General features: G+C 43.2%; 1 protein-coding gene across 1 annotated transcript in view; it reads right to left on the bottom strand.

Moving 5' to 3' along the window:
- The window catches only part of LOC115135936 (rho GTPase-activating protein 7-like), a 78907-nt gene extending 62266 nt beyond the window's left edge, over nucleotides 1-16641 (bottom strand). Inside the window, exon 1 of the mRNA XM_029671167.2 lies at nucleotides 16299-16641. Coding sequence (XP_029527027.1) covers nucleotides 16299-16413 — 115 coding nt within the window. The 5' untranslated portion in view covers nucleotides 16414-16641. The remainder of the gene's footprint in view (nucleotides 1-16298) is intronic.
- Nucleotides 16642-23192: the final 6551 nt, after the last annotated feature.

The raw sequence follows: 23192 nt of genomic DNA, 5'->3' as shown, positions 1-23192 counted from the left end.
ATACAAGATGACATAATTTTAAGTCCATATTTACACGTATATTGGGGAAGAGGGAATTGGGAGGAAAATGTTTAAATTGTGCAGCATTTAGCAATAATACGATTCTGGTAGCATCAGTTGTGATGTGTGTGTAGCCTGAATTTTTATGTGTGTGTGTTTGTGTGGATGAGTGTATGTCTGTGTGAGGTAGTGAGTGCATTTGTGCTAAGATGAGGAGAGTCAGAGCATGTGGTCAGTCCAGTTCAAGTGTTTAGCAGTCTGATGGCTTGTAGAGAGAAACTGTCTCTGAACCTGTTGGTATCAGACCTCATACTCCAGAACCGTCTGCCCAACGTTAAGGGAGTGAACCGCTTGTTGCTGGGGTGTGTGGGGTCCTTGATGATACTGTGGGCCTCCTCGGGCACCGTTTGAAGTAGACTTCCTCGATGGGTGGGAGCACGGTCCCAGTGATGTACCGGGCCATGGAGGAACTTGCGTTAGTGGATGGAGCAAATCCCGTATCAGGCCTTGATGTAACCGATCAATGCACTCTTGAGGGTGCAGCGGTAGTATTTGTAGAGGACCAGGGGTGGCAAGACAAATTTCTTCAGCTGCATTAGGAAGTAGACGCTGTTGCGCCCTCTTGACAAAGGTGGTGGTGTTGTTGGTCCATGTCAAGTTCTGGGTGATGTGGAAGCCGAGGAACTTAAAACTGTTGACTCTCTCTACTACAGTCCTGTTGATGTGTATATATACAGAGCGTACTGAACTGTATGCTAGCTGAGGCCCAGTGACTGTCTGTCTACTGCTCCATGCTGCACGCTTCTGTGCTTGTGGCTCCCCAGAGTGAGGAATGAGTCTTCTCTAGGGTCATGTTAACTATAATAGAAATTGATGTGGAATGAGCTCTATAAACCCCTACTCACCTTGAAACTTCAGTCTGCTCTGCTCCACTCTAAAATCTGTCATGGCTCATTGACTGTGAGTCTATTCTGCTCTGTGTGGTGCTCTGTGCGGTGCTCCATGTGGTGCTCTGTATTTCATTACTTCAACAACAGACTGTGACATAGCCATTGAGAGGTTGTTTGATAAGGTATTTGGAACTTGTAGTGTTGTGTTTTCTGTCATTTATGTATGTTCCCAGACTAAACTACGGTATCATAGATATCGTAGTATCACACTGCAACATCAAACCATTTCATCATCACTCATGACTTGGGACTCAAGATATGAAACTATTGCAAAACATTATTTTGCAACACTGCTACAGGATTACTTAAAGGCCCAGTGCAGTCAAAAATGTGATTTCCTTGTGTTTTATGTATATTTCCAAACTATGATGTTGGAATAATGCAGTGAAATTGTGAAAATTATGATAATGCCCTCATAGAGTTAGAACTGTTTGAAAAGACTGCCTGTTCCTAACCAAATGTGTATATATACAGAGCGTACTGTACTGTATGCTAGATGAGGCCCAGTGACTGTCTGTCTACTGCTCCATGCTGTACGCTGCTGTGCTTGTGGCTCCCCAGAGTGAGGAATGAGTCTTGAGAAATGAGTTCACAGGATCATCCTCTGCATCCCTTGGCTTCATCGCCATAACCCCACCATCTCATGGTCGAGCATGAGAATCACAGCCTGGTCACCTGAATGCCGGAGGACCTGCTTCCCATGCCCTGTGGTTCCACGTCGGTTGAGAGTCCTATGTTTGCCCTTCAGCCCAACATCCTGGAGGTTTACCAGGACCTGCAGGAGGTATTCTCCCAGACCCACGCCACCTGTCTTCCTCCTCATCGTCCTTGGGACTGTGCCATCGACCTGCTGGTCTGTGCAGATGCATCTATCATCTGTTCGTGGCTGGAGGATTACATCCAATAGGCACTCCAACAAGGTTTTATCCACACATCCACTTTTCCTGCATCGCCTGGTTTCTTCTTTGTGGCCAAGAAGGATGGAGGGTTACGTCCATATATAGATTACAGAGGACTCAATGAAATCACCACAAAGTACCATTACCCTCTCCCGTTGGTGCCGGCAGCTATAGAATAGCTCAGGGGGCCCGGTTCGTTACCAAACTGGACTGCAGAGTGCATACAATCTCATCTGGATCCAGGAGGGGGATGAATGGAAAACTGCGTTAGCACGATGTCTGGTCACTGAGAAGTACTGGTGGCCCACCTTGGCGCAGGACGTCACTTGTTACGTCAACTACTGTTCCATATTTACCCAAACCAAATCCCCCCCCAGAACGCTCCAACAGGGAAACTCCTTCCCCTTCCCGTGTCTCAGCTTCCCTTGCCCCATCTATCCAGTGACTTTGTTACTGATCTCCCCTCTGACAGTTTCACCACCATTTTGGTGGTTGTGGAAAGATTTTTAAAATCCTGTCGTTTTAAGCCCTTTTTCTGGTCTCCCTACTGCTCTCCAGGTTGCTGAGGCACTATTCCAGCAGGTTTTCTGGCATTATGGACATCGTCTCCGACCGTGGCCCCCAATTCACATCACAGGTATGGAGAGCCTTTATGGAGAAGCTCTGGGTCACGATCAACCTCACTTCCGGGTGTAGGCCTCAGTCCAATGGGCAGGTGGACAGGATGAGCTGGGGAGGTTCCTGTCAGGACCGGCAAGGGCTGGGGAGGTTCCTGTCAGGGCCGGCAAGGGGGGGGCTTGATTACTTCCATAGGCGGAGTACGCCCAGAACTTGCGTCACTCCTCCACTGGGTTGACCTCCTTCCAGTGTGTTCTGGGTTTTCAGTCGGCCCTGTCTCCGTGGACCCCAGGCCAGACCTGAAGCTCCTGCAGTTGATGAGTGGTTCAGGCGTGCAGAAGTGCAGAGCGATGCTCACCTGAGACTCCAGTGCCACTTCTACCGCCAAAAGGAGCAGGCAGACTGCCACCGCAATGAAACCCCAGTTTACCACCCTGGGGATTGTGTCTGGCGTTCTACCAGGAACCTCCCACTCTGCCTGCCCTGCAAGAAGCTGAGCCCCCGGTTTGTGGGGCCATTCAAGGTTCTCAGAAGGGTCAACGAGGCGACGTATAGCTTACAGCTTCCCAGTGACTACCGTATCTCATCTTCTTTTCATGTCTCCCTTCTCAGGCCGGTGGTTCCTAGGCCCTTAGCTGATGCTGTCCCCCACGACACCCCTTCACCCCTCCGGACATCGAGGGGGGTCCGGTCTATGCCTTCAGATCTCTAATGGACTCGCAACATCATGGGGGTTGGCTCCAGTATCTGGTGGACTGGGAGGGGTATGGCCCAGAGGAGCGGTGTTGGTTTCCGGTGGAGGACATTCTGGATTCCAAATATCATCCGTGAATTCCACCTTCGCCGCCCGCTCCTCGTCCTCAGGGCTTCGTCCAAACAAGTCAAACAACATTTCTAATCAATTCTCAGGTATCCTAATATGTAAATAAATGATAAAAGTTAAGACGGAATGTAGTATGTTCAATATCGGAGATAAATAACGAAGTGCGCGCCCTCATCCTCACGCGCCACAAGACTACAGTCCAAAATGAGAGCCACCTTGAAAAACTATAACTACTACCTTATTTTTCAAAAAACAAGCCTGAAACCCTTTCTAAAGACTGTTGACATCTAGTGGAAGCCATAGGAACTGCAATCTGGGAGGAATTCCTTTGAATATCCCATAGACAAGCATTTGAGTGGGTAGTGACCTCAACAACAACAACAGCTTTAGACACTCCAGAGTGTTTTCTATCCAATGCTACCAACCAATTATATACATATCCTGAGTAACAGGCAGTTTACTTTGGGCACGTCAGTCATCCGAACTTCCGAATACTGCCCCCTAGCCTTGAGAAGTTTTAACAGTGCATTATTCCATCAAAACGTCCCATAATGTAAAAGTTCAAGTCAAGGACTAGACACACATTACTACCTAACTGACTAAGTCTCATCAGGCCTGAGTAATAGGAGGTCATTCATATAATGATGTTTGTTAGTTCAGTTTAAGCAGACAAATGTATCCTTGGATAAATTACACCTTCAAATAGTGTGTCCAATAGTTGGCCACCAGAGAGCTGTGCCAAAGAGAGAAGAATCCCAAGACTGGGGTTATCAATCAAGCGTAATGAGTGAGGCAAAGTGACCAGACCAAATAATTTGCATAGTAATGCCTCCAACAATGTGTCTGGCAGTGGCTGGGCCTGCCACGGCTGAGAGGGCCTAGTATCGACCTTCTCTTCAAAGCCCGGGACAATACGAGTGTTCCAGGAGTCCAGAACAGCACACAGCCTTCGATCCTACACTTTTCCACCCTCCATTAATCAATCAGGGAAAAATGAGGCACCCAACCAGCTAACTAATCAATCTATTTGTCTGTGATGGTGCGAGGGAGGGAGGGGTTTGGATATGTGATGGGGTTGTTTTGAATAAAGAACAGGGAGTGCAGAGGTGAGAAGACAAAGCTTTGGAAGAATCGTAGATATGGGTGGATAACTAAAGAAATACTGTTGGAAAAAGTTAACGAGAAGATGGATAACTTCAGTGGTACAATTGGAGAGGGAAGAGAAAATATTATTTTGTCCTAAATGAGCCAAGACTTTTCAGTGCCTTTCTGCCTCTCTTCCATGATCCCAATCACACAAGATTGAGCTGGCCCTCCCAATGAATAACAAACACATTACCCAGCATGGCATTTGTTTGGTGTCCTTCAGCAGCTAGCTAGCTGACTCATTATTTAGCTTTGTTTGTTTCCTCTCTGACCCTGCAGGTGGGACAAACACAAACAGACCCACTGACTAAGTGCGTCAAACTTATTTGTTCTTCAAACCCAGTGTTATGAAGATGGAAGAGAGAGAGAAATCCCGCAGGAATGATGAGGATGACTTATCCACTAGAGTATGTCTGAGTCTTACCTAAAGATAAGGCCAATGAAGTATGAGAAGAATCTCTCTACCCCCAGGGCATCTGCTTATTGTCTCCACACCAGAGGAGGCTGGTGGGAGGAGCTATAGGAGGATGGGCTCGTTATCATGGCTGTATAGGAATTAATGGAACGGCATCAAACACGTTGAATGGAAACCACACGTTTGGCTCCATTCCATTGATTCCATTCCAGCCATTACAATGAGCCCTTCCTCCTATACATCCTCCCACCAGCCTCCACTGCTCCACACTGCAATGACACCAGTGGAGAAAGAGAGTTCATTGGAGGTGAGGGAAGCATTGTCTCTGTGTCATGTGTCTGTGTGTGTTGGCCCACGTGTGTTATTTTCCCAGTGTGTCTCCATCTCCTCCTGGCAGCCATACTTCAGTGTGTGTTGGCCTGGGATGAAGAGGAGCCTCTGTTCTCCTACACCTCTCTGTCGCTGTGTCCATCCCTGCATCATCTCTCCACCTCTCCCTGCTGATCTACAGTACAGCAGGCAGGCTGGCTGTAAACGGAATCCTTTTAGAGCCATGAGGCTTTTGGCGCTTTGATGCAGGCAGGACACTTGACTTGACAGGGTTCTTCAACAACAGGCATGGCTTGCCAACTAGCCCACTCCCACAAAGTCAGATACAATGCAGAATACTGAGTGGAATAGTGAATGAAATAATGAGTGAAATACTGAGTGAAATACTGAGTGGAGGGAAATGCCATGAACTGCTGCTTGCGTTGCTGACTTTCCATCCTCAAATGTTCACCTTATTCTCTCTCTCTCTCTCTCTCTCTCTCTCTCTCTCTCTCTCTCTCTCTCTCTCTCTCTCTCTCTCTCTCTCAATTCAATTCAATTCAAGGGCTTTATAGGCATGGGAAACATGTGTTAACATTGCCAAAGCAAGTGAGGTAGATAATATATAAAGTGAAATAAACAATAAACATTAACAGTAAACATTACACATACAGAAGTTTCAAAACAATAAAGACATTACAAATGTCATATTATATATATACAGTGTTTTAACAATGTACAAATGGTAAAGGACACAAGATAAAATAAATAAGCATAAATATGGGTTGTATTTACAATGGTGTGTGTTCTTCACTGGTTGCCCTTTTCTCGTGGCAACAGGTCACAAATATTGCTGCTGTGATGGCACACTGTGGAATTTCACCCAGTAGATATGGGAGTTTATCAAAATTGGATTTGTTTTCAAATTCTTTGTGGATCTGTGTAATCTGAGGGAAATATGTATCTCTAATATGGTCATACATTGGGCAGGAGGTTAGGAAGTGCAGCTCAGTTTCCACCTCATTTTGTGGGCAGTTAGCACATAGCCTGTCTTCTCTTGAGAGCCATGTCTGCCTATGGCGGCCTTTCTCAATAGCAAGGCTATGCTCACTGAGTCTGTACATAGTCAAAGCTTTCCTTAATTTTGGGTCAGTCACAGTGGTCAGGTATTCTGCCGCTGTGTACTCTCTGTGTAGGGCCAAATAGCATTCTAGTTTGCTCTGTTTTTTTGTTAATTCTTTCCAATGTGTCAAGTAATTATCTTTTTGTTTTCTCATGATTTGGTTGGGTCTAATTGTGCTGCTGTCCTGGGGCTCTGTAGGGTGTGTTTGTGTTTGTGAACAGAGCTCCAGGACCAGCTTGCTTAGGGGACTCTTCTCCAGGTTCATCTCTCTGTAGGTGATGGCTTTGTTGTGGAAGGTTTGGGAATCGCTTCCTTTTAAGTGGTTATAGAATTTAACAGCTCTTTTCTGGATTTTGATCATTAGTGGGTATCGGCCTAATTCTGCTCTGCATACATTATTTGGTGTTCTACGTTGTACACAAAGGATATTTTTGCAGAATTCTGCGTGCAGAGTCTCAATTTGGTGTTTGTCCCATTTAAGTCTTGGTTGGTGAGCGGACCCCAGACCTCACAACCATAAAGGGCAATGGGCTCTATGACTGATTCAAGTATTTTTAGCCAAATCCTAATTGGTATGTTGAAATTTATGTTCCTTTTGATGGCATCATAGAATGCCCTTCTTGCCTTGTCTCTCAGATCGTTCACAGCTTTGTGGAAGTTACCTGTGGCGCTGATGTTTAGGCCAAGGTATGTATAGTTTTTGTGTGCTCTAGGGCAACAGTGTCTAGATGGAATTTGTATTTGTGGTCCTGGTGACTGGACCTTTTTTGGAACACCATTATTTTGGTCTTACTGAGATTTACTGTTAGGGCCCAGGTCTGACAGAATCTGTGCATAAGATCTAGGTGCTGCTGTAGGCCCTCCTTGGTTGGTGACAGAAGCACCAGATCATCAGCAAACAGCAGACATTTGACTTCGGATTCTAGTAGGGTGAGGCCGGGTGCTGCAGACTTTTCTAGTGCCTGCGCCAATTCGTTTATATATATGTTGAAGAGGGTGGGGCTTAAGCTGCATCCCTGTCTCACCCCACGACCCTGTGTGAAGAAATGTGTGTGTTTTTTTGCCAATTTTAACCGCACACTTGTTGTTTGTGTACATGGATTTTATAATGTCGTATGTTTTACCCCCAACACCACTTTCCATCAGTTTGTATAGCAGACCCTCATGCCAAATTGTGTCGAAGGCTTTTTTGAAATCAACAAAGCATGAGAAGACTTTGCCTTTGTTTTGGTTTGTTTGGTTGTCAATTAGGGTGTGCAGGGTGAATACATGGTCTGTTGTACGGTAATTTGGTAAAAAGCCAATTTGACATTTGCTCAGTACATTGTTTTCATTGAGGAAATGTACGAGTCTGCTGTTAATGATAATGCACAGGATTTTCCCAAGGTTACTGTTGACACATATTCCACGGTAGTTATTGGGGTCAAATTTTTACATTTACATTTAAGTCATTTAGCAGACGCTCTTATCCAGAGCGACTTACAAATTGGTGCATTCACCTTATGACATCCAGTGGAACAGCCACTTTACAATAGTGCATCTAAATCTTTTAGGGGGGTGAGAAGGATTACTTTATCCTATCCTAGGTATTCCTTAAAGAGGTGGGGTTTCAGGTGTCTCCGGAAGGTGGTGATTGACTCCGCTGTCCTGGCATCGTGAGGGAGTTTGTTCCACCATTGGGGGGCCAGAGCAGCGAACAGTTTTGACTGGGCTGAGCGGGAACTGTACTTCCTCAGTGGTAGGGAGGCGAGCAGGCCAGAGGTGGATGAACGCAGTGCCCTTGTTTGGGTGTAGGGCCTGATCGGAGCCTGGAGGTACTGAGGTGCCGTTCCCCTCACAGCTCCGTAGGCAAGCACCATGATCTTGTAGCGGATGCGAGCTTCGACTGGAAGCCAGTGGAGAGAGCGGAGGAGCGGGGTGACGTGAGAGAACTTGGGAAGGTTGAACACCAGACGGGCTGCGGCGTTCTGGATGAGTTGTAGGGGTTTAATGGCACAGGCAGGGAGCCCAGCCAACAGCGAGTTGCAGTAGTCCAGACGGGAGATGACAAGTGCCTGGATTAGGACCTGTCTACACTTTTGTGGATTGGGCTGATCAGTCCTTGGTTCCAAATATTGGGGAAGATGCCAGAGCTAAGGATGATGTTAAAGAGTTTTAGTATAGCCAATTGGAATTTGTTGTCTGTATATTTGATCATTTCATTGAGGATACCATCAACACCACAGGCCTTTTTGGGTTGGAGGGTTTTTATTTTGTCCTGTAACTCATTCAATGTAATCTCTCACACTCTCTCACACCCCCTGATACACTGACTATGAGGTTAAAGTGTAGCATTTGGGACGGCAGATAGCCTAGTGGTTAGAGCATTGGGCTAGTAACTGAAAGTTTGCTAGATCGAATCCCAGAGCTAAAAAGGTGAAAATCTGTCGTTCTGCCACTGTTCCCCGGTAGGCTGTCATTGTAAATAAGAATTTGTTCTTAACTGACTTGCTTAGTTAAATAAAAATGTCAGCTTTAATTTGAGGTTATATTAATCCATGAACCGTTTAGAAATTACAGCACTTTTAAGACATAGGAATTAAGACATTTTAGGTGACCAAAACTATTAGAAAAAGTTTACTTATATGTGTATTAAAGTAGTCAAAAGTTTAGTATTTGGTCCCACGCAATAATTACATCAAGCTTGTGACTCTACAATATTGTTGGATGCAGATTATTTTGTGCCCAATAGAAATGAATGCTAAATAATGTATTGTATAATATTGGAGTCACTTTTATTGTAAATAAGAAGATAATATTTTTTAAACACTTTAATTAATGTGGATGCTACCATGATTACAGACAGTCCTGAATGAATCATGAATAATGATGAGTGAGGAAGTTACAGACGCACAAATATCATACCCCCCCCCACAGAATAAAGCTAACCTCCCCTGTTATTGTAATGGTGAGAGGTAGCATGTCTTGGGGGTATGATATTTGTGCGTCTGTAACTTTCTGACTCATCATTATTCACGATTCATTCAGGACTATCTGTAATCATAGTAGCATTGTATCATTTCAAATCCAAAGTGCTGGAGTACAGAGTACAAAAAATGTGTTTACTGTCCCTATACTTTTGGAGCTCACTGTATGTTATTCTCCAAATCACATAAAAATGTATATGATGATTTATGCACATGTACATTGATCGTGTCCCTGTTGATGAGTAAGTTAAAAAATTAAGAATTATAATTGACTTATTTTATAGGAATAGGTCAAAACATATCATTCAGTCGCAATTCATACTGGTTACAGACTATGGCGATATTGTCTATATGAATACAGCTGCTACTGTATTGAAGCCATTGGATGCAGTTTAAAGCAAACTACGCTTTATTACGGGCGATAGGTTCAGTACACATCACTGCATTCTGTGTCAGGAAGTAGACTTGCTCTCTCTGAAGTCTGGTAGATCGGTTTTGTTTATAAAGCCATCCTGCATAAACTTCTGCTGTACCTTACTTCATTGTTTCATTAGTCCACTGTTGATACAGTCCCAAAATGTTTTACATGTCAGCAATCACATTTTTAAAGATAGAAAACTTTCAAAATACAGAAAGTGTCCCTGTATGATAGGTTTTGGATCATATGCGGGCCTGATCACTGGATTGGACCTGGTCTAGAACCATGGATGGCACAACAACGTATGACAGAGTCAGATGACAAGTCACCTGGTACAGATAATCTTGATACCAAATTTATTGATGTATGGGGTGTGCCCAGAAGTCTGGAAAGAGTCAAAGGTTATTCCACTACCTAAGGATAAAAAAAATCTGCATTCACGTCCTAATAGTTGTCCTATAAACTTGCTGACTGTGTTAAGTAAATTGGAAAAAATGTGTATCTGTACAAATCAAGGATTATTTCTCATGTAATGGTCTGATAACGGGTTTCCAGCATGCATACAAAGAAGGGCATTCTAAGAGTACGGCCTCAGCACAAATGACAGATGATTTGTTAAAGAGTATGGATGGCAGGAAGTTAGTTCGATTTCAGTGCTGCTTTTGATGTAATTGATCATGAACTGTTACTAGGTAAACACAAATGTAATGGTTTTAAGTCTGCAGCTCTATCCTGGATGGAAAGCTATCTATCCAGGAGAAGGCACAAAGTGTTCTTTAATGGTAGCTTTTCAAACAGTAAATATATACATTGTGGTGTTCCTCAAGGAAGTTGCCCAAGCCCACTTCTATCTTTTCTAATGATTTACCTTCATTAATGAACAAAGCAAGAGTGGTCATGTATGTTGATGACTACAATGTATAGCGCAGCATCAGAATGTAATTGTCATGGCTGGCTGAAGGACTGGACCAAGGTGCAGCATTGTAAGCATACATTTGAACTTTATTTAAAAATGACGCCGACAAAACAAAGAACAAAAAAACAACCATGAAGCTTTGGGCTATGTGCCCTGAACAACTACAAAGTGGTGCGGGACATGGACCCCGCTCCACCTCAGTCTTGGCCTCGCAGCGGGCCCCGGACTGAAGACCCTCGTAGAGGGCGCCACTGGACTGAGGGGCTGCGGCTCTGGCAGCTCCGGACAGGCGGGAGGTTCTGGCAGCTCCGGACAGACGGGAGGCTCTGGCAGCTCCGGACAGGCGGGAGGCTCTGGCAGCTCCGGACAGGCGGGAGGCTCTGGCAGCTCCGGACAGGCGGGAGGCTCTGGCAGCTCCGGGCAGGCGGGAGGCTCTGGCAGCTCCGGACAGAGCTGCTCCCTGTGTGCCCTCCCAATATTTTTTTTGGGGGGGGGGGCTGCCTCTCGGGCTTCCTTGCCAGCCGTGTTCCCACATACTGCTGGTTCCTCTCTCCGGCTGCCTCTGCTCTCCTAGCTGCCTCCACCTGTTCCCATGGAAGGCGATCCCTTCCCGCCAGGATCTCCTCCCATGTGTAGACTCCCTTGCCGTCCAGAACGTCCTCCCATGTCCAGGAGTCCACCTTACAATGCTGCTTAGTCTGTTGGTGGTGGGAAGTTCTGTCATGGCTGGCTGAAGGACTGGACCAAAGTGCAGCATGGTAAGCATACATTTGAACTTTATTTAAAAATGACGCCGATAAAACAAAGAACAAAAAAACAACCGTGAAGCTTTGGGCTATGTGCCCTGAACAACTACAAAGTTAACTTCCCACAAAACAGGTGGTGGAAAGGGTACCTAAGTATGGTTCTCAATCAGAAACAATGATAGACAGCTGTCCCTGATTGAGAACCATACCAGGCCAAGACATAGAAATACAAAACATAGAAAAAAGGACATAGAAGGCCCACCCTAGTCACACCCTGGCCTAACTAAAATAGAGAATAAGAAGCCTCTCTATGGCCAGGGCGTGACAGTAATGAGCTAACAGATGTACTGAGCAGTAAACTAAGAATGGTGTCTGAGAGGGTTGATATGAACAAATTAGAGTTGAACATTTCTAAAACTAAATGTATTGTATTTGGTTCAAGAGAATGCTTGCTGATGATCCCCAATTGAATTTGTTGATGAATAGAATGCATGTAGAGCAAGTGAAAAAACAAAACTAATAGGCAGCATGTTGGATGCAGCTTTATCATGGTCAGAACACATAGATAACATTGTTATTAAGATGGTTAAGGGAATTGCTGTTACAAGAAAATGTTCAGAGTATGCAACATCTAGCACACTGAATCAGGTGATTCAATCCCTGGTCCTATCACACTTAGAGTACTGTCCAGTTATATGGTCAATCCCTGGTCCTATCACACTTAGAGTACTGTCCAGTTATATGGTCAATCCCTGGTCCTATCACACTTAGAGTAATGTCCAGTTATATGGTCAATCCCTGGTCCTATCACACTTAGAGTACTGTCCAGTTATATGGTCAATCCCTGGTCCTATCACACTTAGAGTACTGTCCAGTTATATGGTCAATCCCTGGTCCTATCACACTTAGAGTAATGTCCAGTTATATGGTCAATCCCTGGTCCTATCACACTTAGAGTACTGTCCAGTTATATGGTCAATCCCTGGTCCTATCACACTTAGAGTACTGTCCAGTTATATGGTCAATCCCTGGTCCTATCACACTTAGAGTACTGTCCAGTTATATGGTCAATCCCTGGTCCTATCACACTTAGAGTACTGTCCAGTTATATGGTCAATCCCTGGTCCTATCACACTTAGAGTACTGTCCAGTTATATGGTCAATCCCTGGTCCTATCACACTTAGAGTACGGTCCAGTTATATGGTCAATCCCTGGTCCTATCACACTTAGAGTACTGTCCAGTTATATGGTCAATCCCTGGTCCTATCACACTTAGAGTACGGTCCAGTTATATGGTCAATCCCTGGTCCTATCACACTTAGAGTACGGTCCAGTTATATGGTCAATCCCTGGTCCTATCACACTTAGAGTACTGTCCAGTTATATGGTCAATCCCTGGTCCTATCACACTTAGAGTACGGTCCAGTTATATGGTCAATCCCTGGTCCTATCACACTTAGAGTACTGTCCAGTTATATGGTCATCTGCAGCAAAGAAAGATATAAAACATCTCCAAATGGCTCAAAACAGAGCTGCCTGAATAGCTCTTTGTTGCTCTATCCGTATGAATATTATCCAAATGCATCAGAATTTCTCATGGCTTCACTTGAAAACAAATTACTATCCAGTCTTCTGATATTCTTTAGGAATGTTATATTTGTTTAAAAACACAGTATTTATCAGGCCAGTTAGTACATACTAGCAACACGCATAACCACCAAACCAGACAGGCAAATTCAGGGCAGCTAGGACAACCCAAGCCAAGGACAAATCGCCTTAAATCTACAGTTTTATATAGAGCCATAGCTGAATGGAACTCTTTACCAATCCATATTTCTCAGGCAAAAAGTTAATCCACCTTCAAGAAAAAAATTCAACAACATTTAATGCAATAGACCATATGACTGGATAGAAAATAGAAAGCATCAACTGAATGTTAAATGTGTTTCCTGTCAGGTATTTTAATTGTCTGTATTGTCTACTTGTTGAATGTTTGTGAAGTCTTGATTTGTGGTTGTTTGTAATGTCTTGTTAATTGGTATTGGACCCTAGGAAGATTAGCTAGCGTTACAGCATTAGCTGATGGGGATCCTAATAAAAAATATATATAATCAGTATGCAAAAGTCCAGAAATCAGAATAGCTGTAAGTTCCTAACCTAAGATTTCGGAGATGTTCTTTTGGAATAGTCTGTAAAAATACTCATGACAGATATTTTTTTGAAGTATTTTGAAGAGGAGACATTTTATCCAGCTCAAATATATTGGAATGAAACAATATCTGATAAAATTATTAGGTTGAATATTCATGGCATCCAGAAGAAGGTGTGTAGTGGAGAAACTATCTCTAAACAGGTCATTGATTTTTCACATGCTGTTGTTAAAGCCAAGAGAAATTTCTAGTACGATGCCACTTCCTTTACTTCTTTCCAGCAGTTTCTTTCTGCATTGCCACATCTGGTAAGGCTTTCTCACTGTAATCTTACAGCTCACACAGACCTGCTCTGCATCAGAATAGGACTCCTCAGATCCCCTCATACACACTACCACTCCTTCCTCTTTCTCCTATATACTACACACCTTAGGCCCTACCCTTCTCCCCCATCCCCCAAACACACTACAGTACTCCATTGTGAACACACACTGATATGCAAGATCACATCCATGTGTACACACACACTCAATACAGCACCCCCCTGAGTCTGTCATTTGAGCATAGTGTGGCAGTGACAGGCAGAGAGGAGAGCAGAGCACATGGCCCTGGTGCTCCAGAGTGAGGTAATACTGCTGATGAGACCCGGGCAGGCAAGCAGGCAGCATAGAGAGGGGGAGAGGACTGGAGATCTGGAGCCTGCCATAGATACTATACACTGGCAATCTGCTCTATGCTTCCGTTCAGAGGACCGAAGGAGAGGAAAGAGAAAAAGAGAGAGAAGAAGGAGAGGCTTAGTTTGACAGAAAGAGAAACCGAAAAGAGGGACAGCTACCCAAAGAATAGAGTGAAATAGAATAGACAGATAGGAGTTTTATCTTTAGAAAAAGGCTCTGAAGATCAAAATAGAGAGATCCTGAAGATAAAACTGTCAATTGAGAGGAAGTAAGAAGATCAAAAAGAGAAAGACAGAAAAAGAGATGGACTGAGAGAAACAAAGAGGAAGGTGAGAGATACAATAACAGAGAGATGTTCTCTGAAATGTCAAGTTCCAGCTCTGTGCTTCTCCAGTTGGCCCTCACACAACCGTGTCTTCATACCTCTGATTGGGGCTACAGCTTGACGTTGGAAAGTTATTAGGAGTTTATAGACTACATCTGGCAGAGGTACTGTTTGGATGTGAGTTGCACCGTTTGAATGGAACACCATATTTGGCCTGAGTTATGACAACGTTTAGTGCGGGTGTAAATATTAGGACAGGTTTGTGAAGTATTCCGGACAGCGGATCCTCCCTGTGAGATGTATACTGCAGTAGGGCCCAGAGAAAAAGAGAGAGAAGGGATGGTGGTGTGTATGTGTGTGTGTGTGTGTGTGTGTGTGTGTGTGTGTGTGTGTGTGTGTGTGTGTGTGTGTGTGTGTGTGTGTGTGTGTGTGTGTGTGTGTGTAAAGAGACAAATGAGAGATGAGTGCAAGAAAGAGAACATGATATGCATGCACAAAATAGTGAGAGGGGGAGACAGAAAGAGTGTGAAAGAGGGAGAGAGACCGAGTGAGAGAGAAAAACATAGAGGGTGAGAGGCAGAGTGAAAGAGAGAATGCTTGCGTCCCTTGGGGGGCCGTTTTGCTGTTAGAGCTGGCGTCTAGTGTCTGGTTCCAAGTTCCTTAATGATCTGCCAGAGCTAACTCGCATTGTGTAATTATCTTCAGCCAATGGGTGAGCTCAAATAACCAACGTCACTATGTGGAGTCATTAATCCAACACACATGTTGAGAGGACATGAATATGAACACACAGCTGGTTCCAGGTATTATCTCTAAGTCTGAAGAGACAGCTGTCATCATCAGATGCCAACTTTGAATCGGATGCATTTTTAAAAGTTGAAGACAGAGATGTCGCTACACACGAAGAGGCAGATTTTGAACGACACCTCAGAGATGACACCAAACAGCAGAAGCTTCTAGAGCCAGATTGGACTGACAGCTTGATGAATGTGTGTGTGCGCGTGCATGTGTGTTCATTTGTTGAAAAGGATTGTATAGCTCATAAGACTGTGCTGCAATGTGTGTGTGTGTGCATACTTCCATACGTGCATGTGTGTGTGAAAGCATAATGAATGGGACACACATGGTACACACTCATAATGCATGGGCCCTGAAATTCCTAAAGGCCACAGAGGAATCAAGGTAATCTCAGCAGGTCTCCAGTATGAGAACCATGAAGCTCCCCCCACTGACAGTCCACCAGAGGCTAGGGCCAACTGACCCTTCTGCAGGGCACTGAGCTACACACTGGAGCTTTTTTGCATTATCATAATTCTAATCTAGAGCATGTTTTGATCAGAGGAGGCTGGTGGGAGGAACTGTAGGGGGGCGGGCTCATTGTAATGGCTGGAATGGATAAAATGTAATGGAGTCAAACATGTGGTTTCCATATGTTTGATGTGTCTGATGCTGTTCCATTTATTCCATTCCAGCCATTACAATGAGCCCATCCTCCTATAGCTCCTTCCACCAGCCTCCTCTGGTTTTGATAGACACGCAATCATGGGAAAATAACTCTCTGGTATGTAGGACTGGAGATGTAGCTTGAAACGGTGAGAGGTTTAACATGATACAGCTGTGAGGTGAGCGGAGTGTAATTTTTGGTGAAAGTGAAACGATTTGGTAAGTGACAACTGTCACATCAATGCAATTATTGATGGATTTGTAAACACAACAGTCAAGCCAGTAAATCATTTACTACACAAAGTTTGAGTCAACAAGTTAACAGACGGTCACACACTTCAAACACTTGTGTGAGAAAGAGTCCAGTACTTACCCCAAAGCCTTTTCTCCCTAGCACTCTTCCAGAATACATCCCAAGCCTTGTTGGTAGAGACTTTCACGTGCTCACTGAAGGACCTCCGCAGTGGGGTTTTGCCAATATGAGCCATATTCCATGTGTCCTGTTCTCTCCCTGAAAAACCTCCGCACCTCTGCTAGTCACTCACTCCTCTCTGGATCCATCAGGGTGAAAAAGCCCCTGTGAGTTAGTCATTCAGTCCGTTCACCAAGTCCACCAGAGAGACGGAGCGCTCTAAGGAAAGAGAGAAGTTCCTCTTGCCGGGCTGACACTTGATGCAGAAAGTCTGCATGTAATTTGTGAACACCCTTCTCCAGTGTGAACTGAAAAGTAAATAGTATCAAATTTGGGTTAAGACCCCCCCCTCCCCCTCTCCATTCCCCCATGCACAGATGGGCAGTATTTATTTGAAATATGTATTTCAATTACTTTTGAGAATTTTGTCATTTGTATTACACTTGGCTGAACTACACTCCAGTGTATTTTGTAACAAGATACTTTTCAGAGCCGAAATATGTATTTTCAAAATACAATATACAAAATACTTTTTTATACCGTTTTTATAGTGGTTCACAATTTTGTGGCCCCCTTTCACTCTGCATTGGTATCAGAAGTCTGATGGCAATATGGTGTGATAAGAGTGTCTGCTAAATTAACTAAATGTAAAGGTACTGTATAAAGTAACAGTCAAAAGTTTGGACACACCTACCCATTCAAGGGTTTTTATTAATTTTTACTATTTCCTAAACTGTAGAATAATAGTGAAGACATCAAAACTATTAAATACTGTTAAACAAATCAAAATATATTTTATATTTCAGATTCTTCAAAATAGTCACCATTTGCCTTGATGACAGCTTTGAACACTATGGCATTCTCTCAACCAGTTTCATGAGGTAGTCACCAGGAAGGCATTTCAATTAACAGGTGTGCCTTGTTAAAAGTTAATTTGTGGAATTTATTTCCTTCTTAATGCGTTTAAGCCAATCAGTTGTGTTGTGACAAGGTAGGGGTGGTAACCAGAAGATAGTCCTATTTGGTGAAAGACCAAGTCCATATTATGGCAAGAACAGCTCAAATAAGCAAAGAGAAATGACAGTCCATCATTACTTTACGACATGAAGGTCAGTCAATTCTGAAAATATCAAGAAGTTTGAAAGTTTCTTCAAGTGCAGTCGCAAAACCATCAAGCACTATGATTGGCTAAACTGGCTCTCATGAGGACCTGGAAGTGTGTTGGTTCATTGTCCTGTTGAAAATCATATAATAGTCCCACTAAGCGCAAATCAGATAGAATGGCACCCACACACCATCACACCTCCTCCTCCATGCTTCACGGTGGGAACTACACATGCTGAGATCATCCGTTCACCTACTCTGCGTCTCACAAAGACACAGCGGTTGGAACCAAAAATCTCAAATTTGGACTCATCAGACCAAAGGACACATTTCCACCGGTCTAATGTCCATTGCTCGTGTTTCTTGGCCCAAACAAGTCTCTTCTTATTATTGATGTCCTTTAGTAGTGGTTTCTTTGCAGCAATTAGTCCATGAAGGCCTGATTCACACAGTCTCCTCTGAACAGTTGATGTTGAGATGTGTCTGTTCCTTGAACTCTGTGAAGCATTTATTTGGAATGCAATCTGAGGTGCAGTTAACTCTAATGAACTTATCCTCTGCAGCAGATGAAACTCTGGATCTTCCTTTCTTGTGGCGATCCTCATGAGTGCGTTTCATTATAGCGCTTGATGGTTTTTGCAACCTCACAATGTAGAAAATAGTAAAATAAAGAAAAACCCTTGAACGAGTAGGTGTGTCCAAACTTTTGACTGGTACTGTATGTAAAAATTAACAATTGCAAAGCATGTTGAGTATTACTATAATGAGCTTCGACCTGAAAAAATGGCATAAGTAATAACCAGTGTGCTTAAAAAAACAACACATTTTTTTAACTAGGCAAGTCAGTTAAGAATAAATTCTTATTTACAATGACGGCCTACCATTGTGCGCCACCCAATGGGACCCCCAATCACTGCCAGTTGTGATGCATCCTGGAATCAAACCAGGGTCTGTAGTGATGCCTCTAGCACTGAGATGCAGTGCCATAGACTGCTGTGCCACTTGGGAGCTTTGTAGTTCATTTTGGTATGTTTATTTTCACATATACATTTAAGTAATTTAGCAAACACTTTTATCGAGAGTGACTTACAGTCAGTGCATTCAGCTAAGGTACTGTCGATTAATAACAACATATCACAGTCATAGCAATTAAAAAGTTTGTAACCGTTACTGAGGATGTTGTTGCTGTTCATGCCGGCTACTTGCAAATGTACTTCTGTATTTTAAAATATAATATACATCTATTTTAATTAAATACATTTTAAAACATAAGTATTTTAGTCGTTTATTTTGATACATTGATCTCAATGATATCTTGTAATTTTATTTTGTAATTGTATTTTGTAACTCTTGCCCATCCCTTCCGATGCACACGCATGCACACTTACACACACACACGCTTACACACACACACGCTTACACACACACGCTTACACACACACGCTTACACACACATACGCTTACACACACACACACGCTTACACACACACACACACACACACACACACACACACACACACACACACACACACACACACACACACACACACACTTACACACACACACACACACACACACACACACACACACACACACACACACACACACACACACACACACACACACACACACACACACACACACACACACACACACACACACAGCAACAATTCATGAACACACTCATTCCTCTCTTAGTCACAAAGATAAATATTAAGTTATGGATGGTGAGTTGAACCATAGGAAAATAGACTGAGTATTCTCCCCTCACTTCCTTCTTATTTTCATAAGATGAGTTTAAAGAGGAAGCCTTTGGTGCTTTTGAGCTGACAGACCACATAACAGATATATCTTTCCTTGGCAACACAAATAACATAACGACAACAAACACAATATCGTTGCATGCAACTTTGTCAAACTCAGTGCATGAGGCTCAGAGGTTTGTATTGACCTAGATTCAATCTGGACCATGGATGATCCGCACTATATTGCAATTGAAATTTAAAGCGAACATTCCCGCTTTCCCAGAGACTGGAATGAAGGTAAACATAGCATATGTTGGCTCAATCGAAAATTCCCTTTTGAATCTAGCCCTACAGATTGATAAATGTGACAGTGCATTTGCTTGTGTTTGCAAAAAGATTGTGGGTTAGATTGGTATTTGTATGAATGTTGGACCATTGCTTTTGTGATACATATTTGAACACATAATATCATCAGCAGTAATCCATACAATTATGTTCACTTCTCTTTGAGATGATGGGGTGAACACAGCTGTCTTGATAATTTCAGATTCTCACTATCATATGTCCTGACAAATTAAAACATTAGCAATGAGTGGAAGGAATTGCCTTATTCTAACATTTCTAAACATTCCCCCACACCACATTTGCTACGCTCATCTGTGCATTTTTTTTCTCTGCTCTTAAGCCATTCTCACTTCCTGTTGCCAGAGCAAACATCTACCCTCCCTCCCTCCCTCCCTCCCTCCCTCCCTCCCTCCCTCCCTCCCTCCCTCCCTCCCTCCCTACCTCACACAAGCAGGCTGAGCCAAGGGGCCCTCGCTGCAGTATAGATAGAGGATGGGGGAGATAAAGGTTAGAGGGAGCAATGGGGGAGAGTAAGGGAGATGAGACACAAGCAGGGATATGCAGAGAGAGAGAGCGATTAGGGGCAGAATTCTCTTACCAGCCCAATCCCAGAGTGATGGTTGAACAGAGATCATATCATTCTGATGGCACGTGTGCCCTGCTGGCAGATACTGAGGTGATAAGAGCTGTACAACATCAGTTAAACACAACAGCACACAGTATCATTCACCACCACCAAATGCAGTGCAAATGTTCAGAAACACTCATGCTGGGCTCTGCAGTGTTAGAACGCACGCACTAACGTGCACACACAAACACACACAACAAGGCCTCTATCATTGGTGGTAGGATCAGTGTTAATCTGAGCCCCCACGTTGCACCCAGGGTCCAATCCTGGCAGAGAACATGATCAGTGGTCCTGTTCAGACAGACAGAAACAAGCCTGCTTCCTGTTGGCTGGCTTTTCAACATTTGACATCTCAGACCCCCAGTTTGAGTTGGATGAATAGACACATGGTAACAAAGATTTGAATTTATTTAATGTTACATTTAGTTACCTCTTTCAATCCCTTTCAAGTATTTCTCAAGTAGTTGTTGTGGTGATGGTAATGTTCGTAATAGTTTTACAGCCTTTGGGGGTCAGACATGAGGCAGCTTTTGGCACATTTGTTTATGTTTCAAACAAGGCCAAAATTAAATGTTTTCCCAATAACTATCTCCATGTATGTACTTAAATACCATTTTGGTGTCACACCTTTTTATGTCTGGGCTTGACCCACCATCTGCAGTCTATGGAAAAGCGAGCAACAGCAAGGTCCTGATTCTGAGATTGGCACAGCACTGATGGTTAACCTGGAATCACAGAGAAAAGTTAATCAAAGGAGGAATTATATGGTACAGTGGGGCAAAAAAGTATTTAGTCAGCCACCAATTGTACAAGTTCTCCCACTTAAAAAGATGAGAGAGGCCTGTAATTTTCATCATAGGTACACTTCAACTATGACAGACAAAATGAGGGGGAAAAAATCCAGAAAATCACATTGTAGGATTTTTAATGAATTTATTTGCAAATTTTGTCTGTCATAGTTGAAGTGTACCTATGATGAAAATTACAAAAAAATTCATTAAAACATTTATTAATTAAAAATCCTACAATGTGATTTTCTGGATTTTTTTCTCTCATTTTGTCTGTCATAGTTGAAGTGTACCTATGATGAAAATTACAGGCCTCTCTCATCTTCTTAAGTGGGAGAACTTGCACAATTGGTGGCTGACTAAATACTTTTTTGCTCACTGTATGTGGTAAGCTGATGGAGAAATTCCTCATAATAAACTGATACAGTATTCTGTTATTTATCCCCCATATTGTACAGTATCTGTGAAATGACTAAACTGCCAATAGGATGTGTGGATAAGTTGTTGAAACTCTTGCCACAAAACCTGGATCTGAGGTTTCACCAATGATTGTATTGCAAAATACTCTGTCCAGAGTGACATTTATAATGGCATTGTTGGAGTGCTGGCCTAGCTTGTAAATGACTGCATCTAGCCTAGTGCTGGGCTAACCCCTAAAACTGCACAAGCTGGCATCTGGATCACATTAGGGACTGCAGCCTCTCTATTGACTATTGACTGTTCCTGTGAGAAATGATCAAGTAAAGGACTTCTCATATATCTTCTTTATGGATCAACTCTTTCCGGTGTGATTATTCTCTTTCCCATACTCAGTAATAGGTCTGCTTTGGCTGCCTACCTCAGGAGAGACTGACCTATTGATAAGACAAACAACTTTGCAGTACGTTGTATCCACTATCCTTCAGCCCCAAAGCAGCATAAGCATTTCAAAGAGCACATACGTCTTCTCTTTAGAGTGGTCATCAACCTAACTGGTGAGAAGTTATAGAAACCATCATCAGCTATGTGCTTAATTCTGTTTATCACTTAAAGTCATGGTCTCTTGCTAGCTTTATCCTATAAATATTTATTAGCCTTCCAACACGGACTAATTTGCCTGTATTTAGAAAGGGGCAGCAAGGTGGACTACATGGAAAATGAGAGAGGCCGTCTACTGGTCATCTGTGACTTCATAAAAAACAACAACGTGATGGATAGTGTTCCAGTTTAGGCCTGCCATAACGTAGCTACAAGAAATCAACTAAACAAGACCCCATGCAGTTCATACCAACACAATTACACTTTTAACTAAAGTTATCATATTTCCAAAAAGACTAATAACAAGATTTGATTGTTAGGGGAGCTTATGCACTGGTGTGTAGTAGAAAGACATAAATAATTGAAAAGTCTTAAGAGTATCTGTTTGGGGACACCCCACCGCCATCACATGGCTGCCCACGTCAGCTCGTAAAGAGGTCAAAGCTGTGACATGATTAGTGGAATCAACTAGTGAGCCTTAGATAAGTAATAGACAGTCCCCCACAGCATTGATAACTCCCCTTAGGAGTGTGTTTTGGTGTGTGTGTGTGTGCACATTCCTGCGTGCGTGTGTCTATGTGTGTGTGTTTATGCACGTGCCTGTTTATCTGTCTGTTTGCCCCACATTATCACCACCATCCCTCAGTCATAAACACAACACACTGGACCTGTCAGGTGCTTGTCAAGAGAGTGCTTGAACTTCTTTATGGCACGCCTCTGAAAGCCAGGCCTCTCCAAAGACCTGCTCGTTCATCAAGCTTTCACTCACTGGCAAGAATTCATTTGGCTGATAATAGCCTCCTCCCGAGACTGCCCTATGTTCATTTGAAGGGACGGAATAAAACATGATTACTGGAAATGTGTTCTCTTCCCTCTCTATCTTTGGCTAATCTCCTTTGCTCCTTTCTGGTCTCATGGCACTTTGCATAAGCCTGGTCAATGCAGTACATGCTTGTAAACCAGCGTTCAGAGGCAACATTTTTAAATAGGTTGCTCATCGAGGTGGTGAAGTTGTTACCCAGGGGGTATCTGACATTAACTAATCAAAGCTGTATGATTGTTGCCAGCCAACAGATGCATCTTTCATCACATGACCTCAAAGCTCCAGATCAAATGTCCTGAAAGTGATGATCATTGCTTTCTTTGATCATCTATCAAAGAGCAACCTAGTTATCAATTGCATTTAGACCACATGTACGTTTCACATACATTTGAGCTTGTCAAACAC

The sequence above is a fragment of the Oncorhynchus nerka genome, linkage group LG10, assembly GCF_034236695.1.
Source record: "Oncorhynchus nerka isolate Pitt River linkage group LG10, Oner_Uvic_2.0, whole genome shotgun sequence".
Classification (NCBI taxonomy): domain Eukaryota; kingdom Metazoa; phylum Chordata; class Actinopteri; order Salmoniformes; family Salmonidae; genus Oncorhynchus; species Oncorhynchus nerka.
The sequence above is the reverse complement of the archived record's forward strand: the minus strand, read 5'-3'. Positions and strand labels throughout refer to the sequence as shown.